The following is a 23,888-nucleotide window of genomic DNA, read 5'->3' on the forward strand; positions in this document are numbered from 1 at the left end:
ATCAATAAAGATCAATTTAAAATAAATATCTATCACACAGTGTCTTTTCTATCTATCTATCTATCTATCTATCTATCTATCTATCTATCTATCTATCTATCTATCTATCTATCTATCTATCTCAGATGTAACGTTTAAAGTGACACTAATGAAATACAAATGCATGATTTGCCCATTCCAAATACCAGTTTAGTAAAATATACAGCACCTTCATTAAATGATTTCGCAATAAACAATGAGCCAGTCCTATGTATAGGTCTACAGTATATCTAATCTAAATATACATATTCGTAACGCGGTTATGTGGTAAATGTACTTAAGATCTCCTGATTTTGCCAACCTCTACATAGACATTGTTGCAGTTTCAGCGTCCGCAGACACTTTTATGGCGATAACGTGTTGCATGCAGATCAAACGAAACATATGAAGGATATTAAAGTAAATCTCGCACTTAAGACACTGTAGTCAAAGTGACAATATTTGCTGCTCCGCAGCAGCGCATTTATTCCATTTGCATAAAAACAGACTACTGCATTGCATTTTTTTTCTTTTTTGCAGATCCGACTGAGTGACTTGCTTGCTACACTCACCTTCTCACCTTACGCGTGTTGCTGTTGAATATTTCTGCTATACACTTTGACGCCTCGGTACATTTCTATTCGCATTGGCACCGCGCCATGTTAGCGGTCTCTCTCTCTCTCTCTCTCTTTCTCTCGCTCGCTCTGTTTCTCTCTCACTCTCTCTCTCTCTCTCTCTCTCTCTCTCTCTCTCTCATTTTCATATTATGGGTGTGCGATTGCTTCGAGGTGCCGGGCACTCCGCAATATCTACAGCCTTCATCTTATTTGTAGCATTTCCGTGCACCCTGGCTCTCTCTTTATCGTTGTCAGAGGTGCCTCGTCCCGCAGTGTGAGAAGCTCCTTAAAGAAAGCACCCTCAGCTAAACCACCCCCGCCCCGTCTGCTTCCCCCGTTTGCTCCCTCTGCTCTTCCTTTGGGATTGATCCTGTTATGTCTGTTTGGATGGATTACTTTTTTAATCAAAGACTTGTTTGTCCAGTGGCTCCTTTAATATTATGAGTACCAAGCTTCTAAATTTTAAACCAGCGGATTAACAGAGGACGTCTATCCAGCTTGTTCCAGGGAGCTGACACTTGCACCTTTTAACTGAGTTTCTGGGAAGCAGGGGTCCAGTTGGGAAATAATGCGCGCACGCGTGTGTATAAGAAATAAGACGAAACAATATCGCGTACCTCTGGGAGCAAAGCGTTCTAACGGGATTAAACAAGAGGCAACTTACAACGGGAGTTTCTGCAGAGAAGTTGGAGCTCCAATAGTGTTTTAATAGGGGGCTTCGCAATGGATTTACGCGATTTTAAGGGATTGCTACTTAAATAGGGATTGAACAAGAATTACTAAATCCCCCCTTTTTTTGTAAATCTTTTTTTTCCCCAGAGGATTGCAAAGGTGGAGCGATTAGGCAAGGCTGATGACGGACCTATTAATCCTTTCAGTGCATCAAAAGCACCAAAAGGGCTTGGAAACGTTTGCAGGCAAATGGGCAAATGTTTCCACTCGTTTCCAGTTTTCTATGAACCTGGCAATTAATCGATTGATTTCTTCTTCCTTTGCCGACCTTCTTCTGGGATGCTGCTTCTTTTTGCTTTCTTCATGTTCTGTCTGAGGTGGCATGGTGTGATTGATTCTTGTTTTTCGTTCCGAAATATTTCCATAACCTCCATCCTTTCCACTTGAAGTATCCCTGCATCTAAATGGAATTAGTTCAGATTGAAGCCCCTTGGAAAAGGAACAGACATGGTACATGGGCACAGTTTGCTTCACGGTGAGTTTTCCTTAATTTGCTGCGGCTGCGGTCTCATGCACTGCGTTACGGGATCGCGTTTTGTTTGGAAACTGAGTAAAGTCAGTGGCTGTAGTGATGGGGGGCGTGGGGGTGGGGTTGGGGGGGGGGGGGGGGGGGTCTTGTGTTGAAATATTGCCGTGTTGTGTTGCCGGAGAGAGCGATGGGGGGTGTCGTGGCGCCTGCTGGATTACATGTGGTAGTGAGGCTCTAAAGAAATGAACATTTTAATAATATATAAATACATACCCACTAGTGCCTGCAATTAATAATTCCAGAGCTGTATTTTCACACCATGCATGTGCGATTCATCCGTTCAGCCTGGAGGTTCCGATTTGATTCATGACCATGCATATTTATGGACTGAAATCCCGGGCAACGCACGAGTTGGAGAACTTGTCCGCTGCGGTAGCGGATTCTGCGCTCGCCCCATCCCCCTTCTTCGTGCCCCTCTCTGTCAGTGTGTATGGTGGGTTTGTTGACTGGTGTGTGTGGAGCTGCGAGTCTTTATTTACCTGCTTGTTTGTGCGTATTTGGGAAATTATTCGTTTGATCTTTTTATAACTACCCCTATTCATCAGGCTACACTATAAACGAGCCGGAATCTTCTGGGTGAAGGATGCGTACAAATTTTGCAGGACTTGCAGATTTGTGTTTTCTCACTTTTAAACAATTTATTTATTTGTGCCATCTATATCAATATATGTTGTTATGATGAAAAAAAAAATACAAACATTTCTACATGTTTATTGTATTTTTGTTTTAAAAATTGCAACTACGTCAAAATTTTATTTTCCTCCTGTAATGTTTTGTCTCATTTGCAGTGAAGCTGGAAACAAAACTCTCAATTCCGTTTTAAAAAGAAACTAAATGAATGCTTATAATACAAATATATATATATATATATATATATATATATATATATATATATATATATATATATATATATATATATATATATATATACAGCAATAAGTTAAAGCAGATGTAAATAAACAAGTTAAAATGGTACTTAAACATTGTTTGAAACATACAGTTATCCACTTTTGCTACAAAACAAACTTCCCAGTGCTCAATTAACTCTTAAAGTGTTAAAGTAACCTTTAAAAGGCATATATAACAATGGAGTGCTCATTTAACACTGGCAATTATATTTTGAAGGTTTCTCATTTAAGGCTGCCAGATGTTGACTCTAAAGACACCATTTACTTGGTTCAGGGTATGAAAAATCAATCAATCAGCCAATCAATCAATCAACCAACCTATCTATCTATCTATCTATCTATCTATCTATCTATCTATCTATCTATCTATCTATCATATAGTGTCTTTCACATCTATCTATCTATCTATCTATCTATCTATCTATCTATCTATCTATCTATCTATCTATCTATCTATCTATCTATCTATCTATCTATCTATCTATCATATAGTGTCTTTCACATCTATCTATCTATCTATCTATCTATCTATCTATCTATCTATCTATCTATCTATCTATCTATCTATCTATCTATCTATCTATCTATCTATCTATCTATCGAGACAGACAGACAGACAGATAGACAGATAAGTATAAATACATGGAAAGGGCACTATATAAAATATAGATAGGTATATAAAAATATATCTGGCTATCGAGGCACAGGCATGGCACAAGTGAAAAAAACAGAAAGGGCAGTACATAAAGAAAATCATAGCCAGATTTGTATGTAGCATTCCCTTTATTATCTATCTACAGAGACAGACAGATAAGCATAGGCAAAAAGATAAGAATGACACTATATAAGGAAAACCATAGCTGGATTTGTATGTAGTATCTATCTATCTATCTATCTATCTATCTATCTATCTATCTATCTATCTATCTATCTATCTATCTATCTATCTATCTATCTATCTATCTATCTATCTATCTATCTATCTATATGATAATACCATATATGTGTGTCATATTCAAAATGGGAACCATCTATTGCTGAATTTTTTTTCTGTCCTTCAAAAGTGAGGGATGAAACAACAGAAGAATAAATAACTGTGTCTCTACCAATGTTTTGTTCTCTTTTTCCAGTTGTTGCAGGTCTCATCATACTTGGCTTGTGTGGAGCGACAAAGAAGGGGACAGGTAATATTTTCCCATTAGAGTTTTTCTTTATCTGCATAAGAATGTAAACTCTTGATAATGATGGACGTGTTACTCAGCCTTGTATCTTTCACGTTAACATATGCTATGAACAATTTGGCTCCGGAAAGTTAAATTACCAATCAGCAATACTGGGTGGTAGTTTATACAGCGCTACCTACAGTACAACACATAGCATTTCTCAGCCCTATGTAAGAAGGTAGAATAATGACAGCATCTGTAGAAAGAAAGAAAGAAAGAAAGAAAGAAAGAAAGAAAGAAAGAAAGAAAGAAAGAAAGAAAGAAAGAAAGAAAGAAAGAAAGAAAGTAAGTCTGCAGTGTGGTTTAACCTTCACTTTTTCCACTCCTTGATTTTAATGTTTCCTTTTCAAAACAAACGTCTTGAATTGCATTTTTTATCTGTGTCTTTTGTTGAATTTCTGTCACTTTGTCAAAAATTATAGGCACATTTCATGTTTACACTGGTAAGGTAACAAAAATAATATTAGCATCCTTTATATAATCAATTGTTGTGGACATTTACTTTTTAATTTTATTTTTTATTGATTCTTTGGAGAAAGACATAGCCCATGGTAATGATATGAAATGTAATCCTTTAGACACCTCCCAGCACTTTCTCTGAACATTCAGCCTTCCTCTGTAATCATCTTTGTTCTTAATATGAACAAAGGATAGCAGGATAACATTATACTGTGATATTTTGTTTTACTATTCAGAATCAGTTTTCAAAGGAACAAAAACATACACTGTAGAAATAGGTTTAAGAAATGTTTAGATTCTGAATAACTATATATGATGACATTTAACAACAAGTCAAATTGGTTTAAGAAAGAAAGAAAGAAAGAAAGAAAGAAAGAAAGAAAGAAAGAAAGAAAGAAAGAAAGAAAGAAAGAAAGAAAGAAAGAGGAATAGGACACATGCAGTATCCCAAAGTTACATTTTCTTGAAAGTAGAAACCCCGTCTTCCTCTTCTTTCTGTGCTGAGGGGGCTCAGGGGCTCCACTGACTAGTGGACCACAAGCCTCATCTCTCCGGTGGCTCTGATTCCAAGGCTGTTATTTTCCGTGTGCTGAATTACTTGTAAGTGAATGCAAACTTTTTATTTACAGAAAAAAACAACAACTCAGGAGTGCAGCCAGTGGCTCAATGTGGATCCTGGATCAAGAACCCAGAGGGGGGCATTTTCACATCTCCAAATTACCCCAACAAATACCCTCCAGAGAGAGAGTGCATTTACATTATTGAAGGTAAACATCTTACACTTGTATGCTTTCTGCACTGACGCCGTGTTTGCACAAAGCCAGGAAAGCCCAGGCGGGAGGCATTTCTTTTCAGAATGCAGCAGTTCAGACTCCTCCATTCACGGTACAGGAGGTGTCTAATTTGTTATAGTACCAGACTCTATCTCTCTTCTGTGAGGGTGCTAAAAGGATTTCCTACATCCTTGAAAAGGCATCAAAGTCGTCCGCACGGATGCCGTCACAGGAATGTTTAACAAGCGTGGCTTTGCAAGGGCAGCACTGACTTGTCCGATGCATTTTATGCCTTTACAAGAGCTTTGCTTTTACAGTGCCAAGCCAGAAGAAGATAGTTTCTTTTATACCAAAGCATCTGTAATTAAACTATGCAAGGAAGCAGTTATTAATTTAATTAGAGTTTAAGGCAGAAACAATTAGAAATGTAATACCTTCAGTAATCTTAAATTTTAATTTTCCATAAAAGTAATTATCTTTCTACCAGTTTTTATCTGTTGTTGTGCCCTTAAGCTTTGTGGCCTAACTGTCCTTAATGTTTCAAATTCATGTTTTATAACTGTATTGTAAACAGTAAATTAATTCATTAAAATAAGAGGCTACCTATTGAAATACTCCTACTGTGCAAATTATTAGGCTCATCAGAAGTGGACAGTTGAAGACTGGGAAAACATAGCCTGGTGTGATTAGTCTCGATTTCTGCTGAGGCACACCGATGGCAGGGTCAGAATTTGGTGTCAATGGCATGAATCCATACATGCCCACCTGCTGAGTGTCAACAGTCCAGGCTGCCAGTGGTGTTGTAATGGTGTCGGGAGTGTTTTCCTGGCTCACTTTGGGCCCAATCAATCATCACTATTTAAGATTCGTTGCTGACCATGTGCATCCCCTTTATGGTCACAGTTTACCCATCTTCTAATGGCTACTTTCAGCATGATAATGCAGCGCGTCACAAAGCAAAAGCCTTCTCAGTCTGGTATCATGAACATGACAATGTGTTCAGTGTTCTTCAGTGGCCTTCCCAGTCACTGGATCTGAATTATGTAGAACATCTTTAGGAGGGGGCGGCACAGTGGCGCAGTGGTAGCGCTGCTGCCTCGCAGTTAGGAGACCTGGGTTCTCTTCCCGGGTCCTCCCTGCGTGGAGTTTGCATGTTCTCCTCGTGTCTGCGTGGGTTTCCTCCGGGCGCTCCGGTTTCCTCCCACAGTCCAAAGACATGCAGGTTAGGTGGATTGGCGATTCTAAATTGGCCCTAGTGTGTGCTTGGTGTGTGGGTGTTTGTGTGTGTCCTGCGGTGGGTTGGCACCCTGCCTGGGATTGGTTCCTGCCTTGTGCCCTGTGTTGGCTGGGATTGGCTCCAGCAGACCCCCGTGACCCTGTGTTCGGATTCAGCGGGTTGGAAAATGGATGGATGGATGGATCTTTAGGAGGTGATAGGACAGGAGATTCAAAGAAATGTTTACAACATCTTGTAGATGACACAATGCAATGAGGCCATTGTGTTAGCAAAAGGAGGCCCTACACGGTATTAATATAGTGTTGCTAATAGTGTGCTTACTGAGTGTATAATGATGATGATGATTATTATTATCGTGACTCAGTGGAACAGTGTTTAGTGAGGAGCGACTGGCTAAGCCCAGACCTGATGAATGTCTGTTTAAAATTTACTTGTTTCATATTTGTGATAGTTTTCCACATTTGTATTCTGACTTGAGCGCTGTCCAGGTGGCTTTTGTGCATTCATCACGCGTCAACATTCACTGTATTTTTAAAACACCAGTTTTTCTACCAAAGCTACTGGTTATGTAATGTAACGGCCTCGTACGCTTGAGTATGAAGGACTGAAATGCCTGTGCTGGGTTGGGTTCCTCATAGTGCTTAATGCTAATGTCAGGACAAATGCCAGCACCCCGCAGTGACAAGCTTATGGATGTTTTAAAACAGGGGTCCCCAACTCCGGTCCTGGAGGGCTGCAATGGCTACGTGTTTTCATTTTAACCCTTTTCTTAATTAGTGACCTGTTTTTGCTGCTAAATAACTTGTTTTGAATTCTTTTTTAAGATTTGTTCCCCAGAATTTCTTTATCATTCCTCTGAATTGCTTCATTTCTTTCCTTAAACGGCACCCAAATAGAAATGAAATGTGAAGTGAGTGAGCCAACAGAAGACCAACTAAGTCAGGGCCTCAAACTCCACCCAATTTCACTTCAAGCAGTTGCTTAATTAGGCGCTGAGTCTTGTTGTTAATTAAACCCGTTCTTTACTTCCATGGCTTGTTGCTGCTCTCATTGTGCAATGGCATACATTTCCAAAATTGTGGATTTTCTCTTTTCTAAGAGCTCTGTTAAAATGTTTTGGGGACCTGAGCAGATCAACATTCCCGAGACCTTCATCTTTCTTTATGTTCAGATATTTTATGATGGACACAGTTTGCTGGTCATGGTTTGGCTCATTTTGTATCTCATTATTGTTTAGTTGCTAATTTAGGAAAAAAAAAAAACAATTAAGCGGGCTGAGCCTTCAAGAGCAAGTCAATTAAAATTAATTCAAAATATGTTAATTAGCAGCAAAAACAGGTCACTGATTAAGAAAAGGGTGAGAATAAAAACCTGCAGCTACTATGGCCGTCCAGGACTGGAGATGGAGACCCCTGTTTTAAAATATTCATACCTTATATGAGTGGGGACCCAAAAATTCCAGGAATTGTTTACAAAAGAAAAAAAAAAACTTTATTATACAACTTATAGAAATTCAATTTTAGTCACCATCAAAGAGCTCTCTTTGAGATGCAATTCACTTGTCCTAAGCCTTGTTCCATTCCTGGAAACCTTTCCTGTACTCATTTTCTGTTACTGTGCATAGCCACTCCTGTAATTTTTCCTGGATTTTTTCCACTGTAGCCCAGTTGTAGCCCACTGTAATCCTTCTGCTTCCCATTAGACTCAAAATTAATTTTAGGAACATAAAAATGTCACAGGAAGCTAAAACTGGTGAATATGAGGGGTGCAAAGAAAGGACCACACTGTTTACGGTGAAAAGCTCTTTAACTGACAATGTGGTGTCTGCAGGTGGGCCGTCATGGTTGCACAATGCAGTTTTGCATGAGCCTCTGCTCCTGATGTTTTTTACTGATGCTTTCCCGCAGATACCTGATGTTGCTGATGAACACTCTGGTCACAAGGAACAAAAATCTTTATTAATAATTCTGTCAATTTGCAAAAACACCATAATCAATGTTTTGATGTTTGCTGTGACCTGATGTGCTTTTTCGGCTGGGGGAAAAAAATAACTGAAGTCTTGCAGCAGAATTGTAGAATAGAGGTCAGAAATATTCATCTCGATCAACTTAGCACAGTGCCACTCAGTGAACTGATCAATAAGACTGTAGGCATGCGATACCTGGTGGCATAGTCGATAACTACATCCTGTGCTATTGACCGATTTGGCCTCTCCCTCGTACATTTAATCTTATCATTTTTCACTTCAAATGGTCTGTTTTTGAAAAATCCAAATTCTTATGGATCCATCTTAAGATGCTTCACTAGCATACCATCCAGAGCTGGCTTTGTTCTCTTTTACTTGATGTTTCTATAGAACATTAGAAAAACTTTTGATAAGAACATGCCATTCTGCCCAACAAAGCTCAGCAATCCTGTCTACCTAATTCATCCATCCATTTTCCAACCCGCTGAATCAGAACACAGGGTCACGGGGGTCTGCTGGAGCCAATCCCAGCCAGCACAGGGCAGGAACCAATCCCGGGCAGGGTGCCAACCCACTGCAGGACACACACAAACACCAAGCACACACTAGGGACAATTTAGAATCGCCAATCCATCTAACCTGCATGTCTTTGGACTGTGGGAGGAAACCGGAGGAAGCCCACGCAGACACGCGGAGAACATGCAAACTCCACGCAGGGAGGATCCGGGAAGCGAACCCAGGTCCCCAGGTCTCCCAACTGCGAGGCAGCAGCGCTACCCACTGTGCCACCGTGACGCCCCTACCTAATTCCTTCAAAACAATATCAAGTTGAGACTTAGATGTTCCTAAAGTCCTAATGTCTACTGCACTACTTATAACTGATTCCATGTATCTTTAGCTGTCTCTGTGTGAGAAAAAACTTCCTAACATTTCTGTAAAATGTACCCTCAACAAGAATCTGTGTCCTCAATTTCTTGTTGAGCTCATTTTAAAATAACAGCTGGGATCCACTGTACTAATTCTCTTCGTAATTTTAAACACTTTAATCATTTCACCTTTTAATTTCTGTTTGTTTAAACTGTAAATGTTCAACGTTTTCAATTTAACTCTTACCCTGCATTCCTAGAATCAGCCAAGTCACTCTTCCAGTTTAGATACTAATTTCCTTTAAGCATATTCCATAAACAGATGTATTTACAGTTAGATTTTGCAGCACTAAGTTGACAAGAATGTTTAAATGCCAAACATATTTAATTTTGGTTAGCATCAATGATGAGCCGTGCTGTGGTGCTCAGTTCAAATCCCAGCCGAGCTACTTCATTATATCTCCTTACCTCCATACCTGTGGATACTTCAGTTTTTCTCATGCATCCCAAAAAATGTTTTAGGTTTGTTTCTTACTTTAAATTGCCCCTGTATGGATTAGTGAGGGACAGTAAGGTGGTACATTCTGGACTGTTTTTAGTCTGTTTTAGGGTCTAAGTAGTACTGATGTGAGTGTGTATGGTGTGACACTGCCTAACAGTCTGTAGTGTTTATAGTCTTTATAGCTCTTTATGTGTGTTGTGGCTTATGAGTCCCAACGCATGTACTGTAAATCCCAAAAAGCACTTCCAACAATGCCCACTCAAGGGGTAAACCAATAAACAAGGCCAAACACAGTACTTTATGAAAATAAAAAGGTTTTATTTCCACAAAAATGTTCTTTCAAACAGTGATGCTGCACAGTGCACAAAAGTCATAAAGGAATTGCCTAGCCAATACACAGGGCAACAACAACAACAACATTTATTTCTATAGCACATTTTCATACAAATAATGTAGCTCAAAGTGCTTTACATGATGAAGAAAGAGAAAAAAGACAAAATAAATAAGAATTAAAATAAGGGAACACTAATTAACATAGAATAAAAGTAAGGTTCCGATGGCCAGGGAGGACAAAAAAAACAAAAAAACTCCAGACAGCTGGAGAAAAAATAAAATCTGCAGGGGTCCTGAGGCCACGAGACCACCCAGCCCCCTCTAGGCATTCTACCTAACATAAATGATCAGAAGGTAAAAAATCCAGAAATATGAAAAAGCACAGTAGGAACACAATAACTCACCAAAATCCCCAAACACATTCGAAATGAAATACTAGAAGCTGTGGGAGACCCTCCAGATTTATAGGCTGGAGGGCAGTTCTTGGCAGGTGGCCCTGCCACACAAAGCACATAGAACATTACCAAGGCATTGATACATAGAGAAGAAGGAAAATGAAGAATACAAATATTAAACACAAGCAATATTAAAGTAAATAAAAGAATCAAAACTGAACAAAAAGGACGTAAAACAAAGATCTGAACCCAGGCCAGGGTAGGAATCCTGGCTGAAACATAACTACGAGGGGTGTTCATTTATGAACAGGAATTTTCATGCTCTGTTCTTATAAATAGTGCAAGGTAGACATGACTCATTGGACAAACACATGGATCTTTGAACTTGTCATTAGTAGTGCTAGCTGCTCTTTCCCCGATTCCTGTCAGTTGTAATCTACATGTCGGAGCAGGAGGTACCCAGTAGTGTTGCGCAGCACATTAATATTAAATTTTTGACAAATGAAGGAGTCATTCCATCTCAGATTTAAAAACAGTTTGGGGATGAGTGTCTAGAGTGTATGACTGGTGCAAGTCATTTAGAGAGGGGCTATCATCTCTTCGGTCCACTTAAGGAATTTTTAGGGGGGAAGAAATTCAAGCCGAATGAGGAGGTTATTGACGCTGTGCAATAATGGGTCATCATGCAGTCAAAAGACTTCTACTCTTCGGGGATTAAGAAGCTTCCTGTACGCTGGAACAAGTGGATTGCAGTGGCAGGAGACGATATAGAAATATAGTGTGTAAGTCATTTCATTGTATTCAATAAATAAAGAACAGCTCATAAATTCCTTTTTATATTTGAACGCCCCACGTATATGGTATGATCTAGTGAGGGATGACATGGTGGTGCAGTCTGGGCCATTTCCAATCTTTTCTGTATTCTAAGAGGCCCGAATCAAGTGAGAAAGCGCTGATATGGTGTCACAGTTCATTCTTTATAGTGTTTTTATGCAGTATATCTATTTTGTAATGCTAAAGATTAATGTGGTATGACACCTTGGTGCAGGCTGGGACAGTTCCAAACAGTATATCTATTTTAGGGCTCCCACCTCTTCAAGAAAAAAAGGTATAAATGGGGTTGTGGGGTGGGTGGTGTGTTATAAAAGACACATCTTGCCTAAGCTACTTGAAATTCTTCCCACCTCATATTGTCTTCTCAGCACATAACAGATAATGCTGTTTTGCTGTAGCCCTTTCCAGTATTTTCTGGTTTAACGACAACAGAGATCAATACTATATTGCCTGAATGTTTGCCACTGCTCAGAATTAATGAAATCGTCAATGTGAGAATGTTTATGGATTGCACAACTGTAGCTAACAGTTAAATAAGGTGTATCCTTTCACTTTTCTTAATACTTTGAAGAAATAATAATAATACAATAGTAATTATAAAATATACAGAATTGTGCAAACTAAATGGGGTATCCCACAATGCAATGCGTTTCTGTGAACATTGACAATAATCCATTTTAATGTTAATTACTGTTTCTTGGGTTAATGTTAAATAATAATTTTCTCTCCCATGGCACAAAGTTTGTAGAACACTGACAGATTTAATTTCAGTAGCTGAATTCAGACGTTTGTAGGCCTATTCACATATTCGTGGCGATCAGCATGGCACCTGATTTGATTTATACAATACAATTATAGACATGTGTAATACAGTTCTCCTCTAAGGAATGACAAACATATCTTAGCGGACTGCTCTGTTATTGTCATTACTGTACACTAGCAATTTGATGTGTAAATGCTCATCCTCACCATATACCCAGTGGATTTGAAAAGTATGCAAGCCCCTTCACTTTTTGCTATATTGCAGCCTTATACTAAAATGGTTTCAGTTCTTTTTTTCACCCCATCTAATAACACTGCAGAATGTCAAACCTTAAACACGACTGCAGGATTTTTTGCAAGTTTATCAAAAATAAACAAAACCCTGAAATATCACAATACCACAAGTATTTACAGTAGATCCTTTACTAAGACATTTGACATCTGGCTCAGTTGCATCCAATTCTATTGATAATCATTGAGATGTCTCTAAACTTTGTTAAGAGCCCACCTGTGGTCAATTCAAATGATTGGACATCATTAGATTCTTAAAGGGAAAAAGTTTAGAACAACCACAACTTTTCCTGTAGCTGTCCACCCATCAAAACAGAGAAACTGTGGGAGAAGGGCCATAGTTCGAGAGGTGTGTAGAGATGGGAGACAGTTCCAGCATGACAACCATCACTGCAAATCCTGACTGATCTGGGCTTGATGACAGAGTGATCAGACAAAAGCACTTCCTCAATAAAAGGCACATAGAAGCCCTCTTGAAGTTTGCAAAAAGGCCTCTAAAAGACTCTCAGACTGTGAGAAGTGAGATTCTCTGATCTCATGAAACCAAGATTACTGTCAGGAGGAAACCTGGCACAGCTCATCATCTGTTCAATACCATTTCAATGGCGAGGCATGGTTGACTAGGCAGGTTTCAGTGAAAACGGATTGGAAAATGAATGAAAATATCCTTAATGTGAACCTGCTCCAGAGTGCTCTGGACCTCAGACTGGGCTGAAGGTTTACCTTCCAAGTGCACAGTGACCCTAAGCACTAAGAAAAGACAACACAGAAGTGGCTTAGAGACATTCCTGGGAGTGTCTTTGAGTTGCCAGCCAAAGCAAAGACTTGAACCCACCTGAACATCTCTGGAGAGACCTGAAAATAGCTGTCCACCAATGGCCCCCATCCAACCAGACAGAACTGAAGAGGATAATATCAGAAAATACCTCAATACAGGTGTGTGTAGCTTGTTGCATCATACCCTGGAAGATTCCAGGCCGTAACCACTGCCATAGGGGCTTCAAGGACGTACTGAGTAACAAGTTCTAAATACTTGTGTCAATGTCAAATTTCAGGTTTTTTTTTCTAAAATCCTGCTTTTGCTTTGTTATTTTGGGGTATTCCATACCACATGCACTTTAGAAGAGGTCATCCACCTGAAACTAAGCATGTCCGAGCCTGGCCAGTACTTGGATAGGAGACCATCTAGGAAAAGCTTGGGTTGCTGCTGGAAGAGGTGTTCCTGAGGTTAGCAGGGGTCACTTACCCTGTGGTCTGAATGTGGATCCTAATGCCCCATTGCAGTGACGGGGTCAATATGCTGTAAAAATGGTGCCGTCCTTCAGATGAGACTGAGAAATGAGAAAACTGAGGGCCTGACTCTCTGTGGTCATAAAAGGTCACTGAACATCCTTCATAAAGTGCAGTAGTATCCCGTGTAGTATGTCTTCCGTGGCCTAGTGATTCTGGCCTCCTAACCTTCCCCTGTCTGTAATTGGTTATCTTTCTCATCCTTTCACCACTTAATAGTTCATATGTGGTGAGCATACTGGCACAATAATGGCTGCCGTCTCATCATCTAGGTCTATGCTGCACACTGGATAGGAGAAGTAGCTCCCCACTCACCTTGTAAAGTACTTTGAGTAATGAGAAAAGCACTATATACATGTAAAGAATTATTATTATTATAAGGGTTGGGGTCAGCGGTATTACAGTAAGTGTTGTTTGATGAGGAGAAAAATTAAATTAAAATAATTAACATTTTGGGGAATGTTACTTCTGAAAGTATCTTAGCTACATTATGTATTAGATAGATAGATAGATAGATAGATAGATAGATAGATAGATAGATAGATAGATAGATAGATAGATAGATAGATAGATAGATAGATAGATAGATACTTTATTAATCCCAAGGTGAAATTCACATACTCCAGCAGCAGCATACTAATAAAGAACAATATTAAATTATTAAATTAAAGACAATGCAGGTATACAGACAGACAATAACTTTGTATAATTTTAACATTTAGCCCCCGCCCCACCCAAGCCCGGGTTGAATTGAAGAGTCGCATAGTGTGGGGGAGGAACGATCCTCAGTCTGTCAGTGGAGCAGGACAGTGACAGCAGTCTGTCGCTGAAGCTGCTCCTCTGTCTGGAGATGATACTGTTTAGTGCCCGTTGCTCTGCCATGGATGTCAAACTGTCCAGCTCCGTGCGTACAATAGAGCCTGCCTTCCTCACCAGTTTGTCCAGGCATGAGGCGTCCCTCTTCTTTATGCTGCTTCCCTAGCACACCACTGCTTAGAAGAGTGCGCTCGCCACAACTGTCTGATAGAACATCTGCAGCATCTTATTGCAGATGTTGAAGGACGCCAGCCTTCTAAGGAAGTATAGTCGACTCTGTCTTTTCTTACACAGAGTATCAGTATTGGCAGTCCAGTCCAATTTATCATTCAGCTGCACTCCCAGGTATTTATAGGTTTGCACCTTCTGCACACAGTCACTTCTGATGATCATGGGGTCCATGAGGGGCCTGGTCCTCCTAAAATCCACCATCAGCTCCTTGGTTTTGCTGGTGTTCAGTTGTAGGTGGTTTGAGTCACACCATTTAACAAAGTCCTTGATTAAGTTCCTATACTCCTCTTCCTTGCCATTCCTGATGCAGCCCACGATAGCAGTATCGTCAGTGAACTTTTGCACGTGGCAGGACTCCGAGTTGTATTGGAAGTCCGATGTATATAGGCTGAACAGGACCAGAGAAAGTACAGTCCCCTGCGGCGCTCCTGTGTTGCTGACCACAATATCAGACCTGCAGTTCCCAAGACGCACATACTGAGGTCTGTCTTTAAGATAGTCCACGATCCATGCCACCAGGTATGACTCTACTCCCATCTCTGTCAGCTTATCACTAAGGAGCATAGGTTGGATGTTGTTGAAGGCGCTAGAGAAGTCTAGAAACCTAATTAATATTAAATACAAAAAAGTAACTAAATATACATGGTTGCTTATTATAAAAAGTACTGAATCCACCATATATTGTATTAGGTGGGCATCATGATCTGTTTGAATATTTTCTGAATCGACTGTATTAGGACAATCAGTTCACTTACTTGTGCTGGGAGGTGCACAGGGCACAGTGGTTAACGCTACTGCCTCAAAGACTCAGTGACCTTGTAGCAAAGGTGACGGGGAGAATTAGTTTTATTGTTTGTTTTTTTTAAACTTGCATAAATCTGATCATTGGATTGCACCTCAGTCTAAAGGAGCAAATCTTTTCGATTCCTGCTGCTGGAATAATGGCAGGAAAGAACCAATAAGAAACAAGCATTGGCAGTAAAAGGAGGAGTCTAGGCTGGAACGTAAGTGTTAAATCAAGTGGTGGTAAGAAAGGAAAACCCACATTTTTGTGGGAAAGAAGAGTTATAGTAGTTTAACACTTACAGAAGAAGAAAATACAGGCTATCTTCTTATAGCTAAAGCAAAGCCATCCAGGATTTCTGTTCACTTGGAAGAAACCTTGTAAGCCTGAGTAAACCATAGCAGTAGGGCAAACTGTTTTTCAATATTTTTATTATCTGGATAAATGTCATCCATAGGTATAGACTTCTCCGCCATTCCATACAATTGCTTTTCAATAATTTTGGTTACCTGTGGACTTATTGCTCATTTTGCATCACTATTCCTGCTGCAGGCACTGTAAGATTTTCTCCTTTAGACTGAGATGCAATCAGACGATTTGACTCATTCTCATCTAAAGAAATGAAACGGGTGCAGAGAAACAATGTAATTATCCCTGTGACCATTTCTACAACCTGAGTGCAAATCCTGTTCTCGATTGTTGTCCATGTGGAGTTGGCATATTTTTCATAATGTCTTCTCCAGGTTATTTGGTTTTCCACTTACATCCTAAAGTTATGCATGTTAGGTTGAGTGGCAAATCTAAAATGTCCCCAAATTGAGAAGGACAAACAAACTGTAATTGCCTTTACTACACTATTGGCACGTAGACTTACTGTATCTTGGTCAACTAGAAGATTCCCAACTCTCCTATTCTAAGTCAGTGGGAAACTGATATTATATGCTATTTGAAATTGGAAAAAATCAAATTCAAACTTAAGAGGATCTGTGCAAAACTTTTTCAAAACCTGGCAGGATCTAATCAATAACATTTTAGAATAAGCTTTTAAATTGAGGAAGTGGATTCTCTCCCTTCTTTTACTCCATTTATCTTTATTCATTTATTAATTTATCTATTTACTTATTTTTACTAGCATAAAGTTTAACATTGCTGGAGTAGCTCTCTTTCTCAGGGGTGGGGGTTGATCTGTTTCAAACCTTTTTTTTTGTAAAACTTGAATTATTTGTATGGAATGTTATTTGATTTTAATACAATCAATAAAATTAAAAAAAAAATGTCCCCAAATGAAGCCGATATCCACTTTCTAAAGGAGCTCCCTATTTGTTCCTGAAGCTTCCATGATAGGCGGCAGCAGCCCTGAACTTAATTTAAAAAGTTTGAAAATTAATAGATCAACAATACCAAGGGTTTTATGACAGATTTTTTTTAATTCAGCATCCTTTTATCCAGTTATGAGACTGGTTTGCTAAATCTTTAACATGTTTGCTTTGGCACGGTTCTCTATGAAGGAGAGAAAAACCTAACATGCTGTTTCCTCATACATATATGATTGTTACTCATCCAGAATTTCTGTCTTTTCAGAATGCTGGTCAGTACATCTTTATTTTACATTAACTTAAATAAAAAAATATATATATAAATATATAAATCACATGACCCTGAGTTATTTTGTCAGATTGTTGCAGTACAAATATGCAAAAACAATTTAAATGTATAGATGCATAACATTTTGAAAAGCCTCCAGTTTAGCTGTTGTCTGTATCATAGATTCTGTGTTAATTTTCAGTTATTTTTTTGCAAGCAAGACAAGTGCTCTATTATTTTTTAGTTCAAAACAAAGAGGTAATAGTAGGATACATTTAAACTCTAGAGATATTCTGCTGTTGCACACATTAAACATAACACTTTGACATCTTCCTTTAAAAATCCAAGATTGAGAGCATTTGGCACATGAAACACACATAATAAAGCCAGCAATTCTGAACGCGTCTTGACTCTGATGTTCTGTGTGGGATTCTGATCCGTGCAGACCCCCTCATTAATTTGAAGATACCATATTGTGGGTTACTGAGCCTTTTCACCTTTTGTCATATGAACTGGCTGACCCTGTGTGTGAAAACAGCTGTCCAGACTTTCCACTGGAATTAAATATGTGCTGCAGTCCAGCTGGAATAAGCCTAAATCTTTACTGATTGAAAACAAATTTTAATTCCTGTGTGCCGGGCTCGTCTGCTGTCAGATTTTATTTTTAATACTTTGATCTGAATTGTAATAAATATTACAGAATCACTACAGGTCAGAAAGATTCGCATCATCTTATTATGCCAGTACTGCAGCAGGAAATGTAGCCATGCTGAGAAAACCGTTGTCATTTTAATTTCTTTTTTTTTCTGCGTCCGCAATTGCTTGCTTCAATTTGTGACTGACTTTTTTGCTTATTTCAATTCACAGTGGCTCTTACATTTTCGCTCAGTGCCAAAATATTATGTGGAATCAATGACCCCACTAAGTGGCCCCTTGTTATATAGTCACATTTGTGATACTTCCGATATTGTGTGTATTTAATTGAGATAGTGAATCCATTCTCCAGGGCTGGAGACTCCTTAGCAAAAACTCGGCTCATTCATTACACGCTCTAAGCTCACATTTGAAAAAGAGAAAAGGAAATTGAGTGGCTGCTCCGCTGTGGCTTTCTCAGTGGCCTTTTTATGACTAGAGAGAATATTAACATTCACCAAGTTCTCAAGTAGGACCCTCTTTTTTGCTTAGAAGATGGCTAAATGTCTTCTGACCTTTGGTATTTCTGTTCAGTAATGAGCCAGGCCAGTTCTCCATTGTGGGTGCTCACTTCAGTCTCAGGAGAGCCTACTGAATGCATGTTTCTAATATGCTGGGCATACACAGTGTGATTTTCACAAATTGTGGTCAAGCTACTATTCACACTGCACCAGTCACCAGTCGCATATTTGCTCAAACTAGACGACCACATTCGGCCTGATTGACATGCTGCCACATGGGTGCCCAGATGCACAGTTTTACCTATTGACATTTTGCAATAAAGCTTTATTCATTCAAAAAAAAAAAACAATATGGGCACAGGCTCTTCAAAAAATAGGTACATTCCGGACTCCTGCTGTGTTGTGTTCTGAAAGTACAAAGAAAAGAAAATGGCCTAACTGGACACATGGATAGTGGAGGTGCAGACAATACAGCCTGTTATTTTACAGAGAAAGAATTAGAAGTACAAAGTCTGTGTAATTTACCACTGTGTGTGTTAATTTCAGGTTCTTCCAGTATAGGTTTCCTAAGATGCTTTTGTCATTAGCTATTTGGTTGTACATGTGTGGCTATGTAATATTTAGATTGCGGAAATTAAAAATGCAAAACGCCAGTATCAAATGTGTGATATACTGCAATCAGTGCACAATGAAATTTGATGGTGATATTAGAAAATCAGCTCATGAGACTGCTCACGCCACAAGCAATTTTTTATATGACAAAAATTTTTTCAGTTGTACGACTTCCAATTGTGTGATGCAATCCAGCATCAGAAACCCTCTCATACTGCACGTGAGTCGATGGCCAATAAAGCTGAAATTCATGCGGCGACTGCAAACTGGGCTTAAAATCATGCAAAAATTGCAACAACAACATTTATTTATATAACACATTTTCATATAAATGATGTAGCTCAAAGTGCTTTACAAGATGAAGAAAGAACAGTTTATAAAAATAAAAATATAAAAATAAGATTAGGCAATGCTAAATAACAAAGAATAAAGTAAGGTCCGATGGCCAAGAGAACAGAAAAAACAAAATCTCCGGGGGTCCGAGACCACGAGATCACCCAGCCCCCAGTGGGCATTCTACGTAACATAAATGATCTCAATCAGTCCTCATGGTTTTTGGGCTTCATGTGGAAGAATTAGACGATGATGGTCATGTGGACCTCTGGCCTTCAATCCATCAATTTAGGGACTGCATGGTGCCCGGATCAGATGGAGGTGGTGCAGATCGCCACTACAGAAAACCAGACAAAGAACAGAAGAGAAAGAAGGGATGAGTATGGATTGTGGAGCCATGATAAAAATGATAATTCAATGAATATACAGAATATCAGGGTTACACTAAATTGAAGCTATGAGAAAACCATGTTAAAGTAGCAGTTTTTTTTAGAGTGCTACACTATATTAGCCTGGCAAATTTATATCTGTAAGCTATTCCCGATTTTAGGTACATAACAGCAGAAGGCTGAATATAACTGCACATATTTATTTGATATTTGGACTAAAATCTTCACACATTATACACTTCATGTCATTATTAGCATAACATGTTTTAGCTATGTGTTCAGTAGTTCCTGTCATCCTACACTTACAAAGATCGTTGTAGACATGGAACACACATGAAATGTATGTATTCCAAATAACGATACATTATTTACCCAATACAATATCAGGCACCTCATTCCCAGATAAAGAGACCTGAGCTCTGAGAATTTTGCCACAGACTCAGCTCCATCGATTATTGGTGAATGATAGCAGGCTGCCTGCTGCTTGTGCTGATCGACAAATTTGCAAAACAAAAACTGCTGATGGAGAGGTGCGAAGGAATTTAAGGTGGCCTGGGATTATGTTTTTTTCATAGGCCTCAGGGATTCTAGTGTTAATACCCTGTGTCAGGTGGTTTTTGGTCTTCCTCTTTTGCATTTTCCTTAGAGGTACAACTCCAATGCTTGTTTTGTAATATTCCTGGTTTTTTTTATTACCATAATGTATGACCTATCAAACTCCACTTTCTAACCCTTATTGTTCTTGATGTGGGATGTTTTGTCCATTACCATAGGGAGGTATTGTTCATTATTAGGATATTTCACAGACAATGGTTGACTAACACTTGTAGGGTTTGAATGGCGGCACTTCTTTCTCTCCATATTTCTGATCCAAAAAGGAGTACCAATTTCACATTGGTCTTGAATGTTCTGACTTTAGTACTTGTCCTCAGTGTCCTGTTCCTCCAGATTGGTCTTAACCTAACCTAGGTCTGCTGGGCCTTTCTTTTCCTGGTCCTAATATCTTCATCGGTGCATCTGGCATCACTCACTACACTTCCCAAGTATGTAATTCTTGAATATTTTCTATTTCTACTCTTTTCTGGATGTTATACTCCAGGCTGGAGATAGTTCTCTGTGTAAAGTGGTCTAAATGAATTACAAATATAAAACACAAAATAATTGATTACTTGTTATTGCCCCCTTTAATTTGACACCCCTAAAGCATCACTGTTGCAGACAATTGGTTTTAATAAGTTACATTGTGATCACATATCTGGAGTTTCAGTCAATTGTCCTATAAATGCACCTGAATCTGGAAGGTCCAACTTTTGGTGAGCTGATATGGTAGCCTAAACTACACAAAGAAGACGCAAGAGCACTCCAAGTAATTCCATGAAAAGACAATTGAAAAGCACAACCGATTCGATCCCCTTGGAGGTGCACTGCCGATCATCATCTGGGAAGGCGGGGAGGGTTTTCCTCTGATTCTTGTTCACTCCTCTTGAGAAATCACCGCCAACTGGCATCTGGTGTGTTTGATTCAACCTTGCAAACAAGACCCCTCGCAAGGCTTTATGCAAACCGTTTGTTGCCCTTTTCCATTCTGTTACAATTGTACAGATCAACGTAACCCAATTTCAGAATACATATGCCCCAAAATGGGTCGAAAATCATAGTTTAGGAAACACTGCCTTGTAGTGTGTAGAAAGTAAAGCAGGCTAAACTTTCTCTCTAATTTTGAAATCCACTGTAAATGTCTGCATTGAACTAGTGACAATAATATTGTACCAACATAACATACAGTATTAGCTGATTTCTCTCCATCTGGCAGTTACACTCTATTGGACATATTCAGCATTAAATGTTTGTGAGGTGCCATCTTTTGAAATTAAGTTTTTTAATTTATGTAGTAATAAAATGTGCTGCTGGTGAGAATCTTATACCACATGATTTTTTTATTTCCTATTATTTTTCTTTTTCTACATTTTTCATTATTAAGCTAAAGTGTTGGTGGTGTGCACCATCTGTTGGAATGAAGAACGCAATGCATTTTATGTTACATGCTATAATTACCTTGGCACGGGTTTTTTCGAGTCTGTTGCCCTCTGACTGTGTGTTGTGAGTGATGTTGTAGGTATTGGTTACTGTAGTTCCCATTCTGTTGAATTAATGTCAGTTAAATGATTCTTCTGCACTAAGATTTAAGATTTATCATGGACTGGGCAAGTAGTATACGATAACATGCAATGTTATATATATATTTTTTAATCGTGAACCTCATCTTATGATCTTCAACTTTTTTGAAAACAACGTGTCATTCACATAAATGTTATCAGTTGTATCAATATTATTGTGTAGTCTCCTGCAAACTGTGTGGCACATACTGTATCTTTGTAATCCTTCTTTATAAGTATCAGACATCTTGATATTAGGTGTTATTAATTTTCTTTAGTACTAGGGTGTTGTACCTTGTTAGCCATTATGAATGTAGTGAGAATTCAAGCAAAATGACACCTTTTATTGGCTAACTAAAAAGATTACAATATACACGCTTTCAAGGCAACTCAGGCCCCTTCTTCAGGCAAGATGTAATCAATTTTGTTGAAATTCTTAATTAAATATTAACTATACATCTTCACACCATGAGAATTAGACAGAATGACTGAGGCAGCAACCTTGAGGTTGAGAATTAAGGACTTAAATCACTTCTCCACATTGCTATCTCAAACGGAAAAGGTCGGATCTCTGTAACCCATCCATACATCCATTTTTTTACCAAAGTTAAAAGAGCCTCTACAGGCATCAATGGGTGCAAAATAAGAACCAAGCCCAGAAGAGATAACTACCTGTACTACTTGAACAATTTCCAATCATTGGCTATGTGTTTAGATTGAAGAGGAAACCAGGGTACACATACACATTGAGAAGATCAAATCAAACACACCGTACATAGGCCATGACTAGGCTGGGTTTTCTAACCTAGGTCATTATACTGTGTGGCAGAAATCATATAACCATTAACTATTATTTCTGCAAGCCATCATTACCTGTCAAATGAGAATGTGGCCCATCATCGTTATGTATGTGACCTTAGATAACTGGAAAGTTAAATCTATGAGCCACAGATCATGGGACCATGGACATGGTTATCACAAACCGAATCACAAGGACATGTGAATTTCCCATTGGGATTAATAAAGTATCTATCTATCTATCTATCTATCTATCTATCTATCTATCTATCTATCTATCTATCTATCTATCTATCTATCTATCTATCTATCTATCTATCTATCTATCTATCTATCTATCTATCTATCTATCTATCTATCTATTATTTTGTTTGTCTCAGCAGAGAGGCATTTCATCACAAACTGAACTTGTACTTGATGAATCACTCAGTGCCACTGGGGATTGTCTGTTGCTGTGCTCACCTAGATAGCTATGATGATCTTGTCATTTTTTGACGTAGACTTTTTGAACCAGTTCTCTGGCCCTACTAAGGTCTATCTATGAGGACTTGATTCATTAGAATCACGGCTTCAGTGTTAGTCGTCTGTGCCCTAGTGAGGATGCTGGAGTTCATGCAACGATCATCTCAGCTGATATGGAGAATCTGAAAGCACAGTCTTCATACCAGCAGAAATTAACAACATAATGGCTCATGGCATTTGATTGCTCCTTGCTCTGTACCTTTCTCAAAACAGGTACCATCACAAATATAATGAAAATTGGTCAGTTAAACAATAGAGTTTGATTAAAGTAACAGTGTGTACCTTATCTCAGAGTTTAGAGCAGTGTCCTTGGCAATGACATAAATTAGGCTTACCAACAGAAAAAATATTTCCTTATAACACAATGACAAGGGTGTCATTTTTTCAAAATTGCTAGTGTTGTTACCTTACTGCCCTTGGGCCCTGATTTATTTCTTGGCTAGGGTGTTTCTGGTGTAGCGTGCTCCCAGATACTCTCAATCTTAAGACTTTAGAAGCTAACATAATCTTCTCAAGCCTGTTTAAGTCAGGGGCAGAAAGCCAAACCCAGCAGCATCAGGTGCAATTACAGTAACCAGCCCTTGATACTGAACCAGTACTGTGGAGGGCCAACTCAAACACCCACACGCTCACACAGGGCCAATTTAGAATCACCAGTGAACCTAACATGTACATCTTTGGAGATGTGAGAGGAAGCCTATGCATACGGGGAGGAAATAGGCTAACTTCCCATAGACAGAGTCCATTTAAGATAGATAGATAGATAGATAGATA

The 23,888-nt window shown here is 38.9% G+C and overlaps 1 protein-coding gene across 4 annotated transcripts in view; it reads left to right on the forward strand.

The window, feature by feature from the left end:
• The first annotated feature begins 634 nt into the window (after positions 1 to 634).
• Positions 635 to 23,888, forward strand: part of neto1l (neuropilin (NRP) and tolloid (TLL)-like 1, like) — a 404,377-nt gene continuing 381,123 nt past the window's right edge. For 2 of the 4 annotated variants that reach the window (XM_051929266.1, XM_051929267.1), the window contains exons 1-3: positions 638 to 1,842; positions 3,935 to 3,988; positions 5,116 to 5,253. In XM_051929266.1, the coding sequence (XP_051785226.1) occupies positions 1,815 to 1,842; positions 3,935 to 3,988; positions 5,116 to 5,253 (220 nt within the window). In that variant the 5' untranslated portion in view covers positions 638 to 1,814. Of the gene's footprint in view, positions 1,843 to 3,934; positions 3,989 to 5,115; positions 5,254 to 23,888 lie in introns of all 4 variants that reach the window. The other 2 variants (XM_051929265.1, XM_051929268.1) reach the window with 2 other exon arrangements.

This window comes from Erpetoichthys calabaricus, chromosome 6 (genome assembly GCF_900747795.2).
Source record: "Erpetoichthys calabaricus chromosome 6, fErpCal1.3, whole genome shotgun sequence".
NCBI classification, from domain to species: domain Eukaryota; kingdom Metazoa; phylum Chordata; class Cladistia; order Polypteriformes; family Polypteridae; genus Erpetoichthys; species Erpetoichthys calabaricus.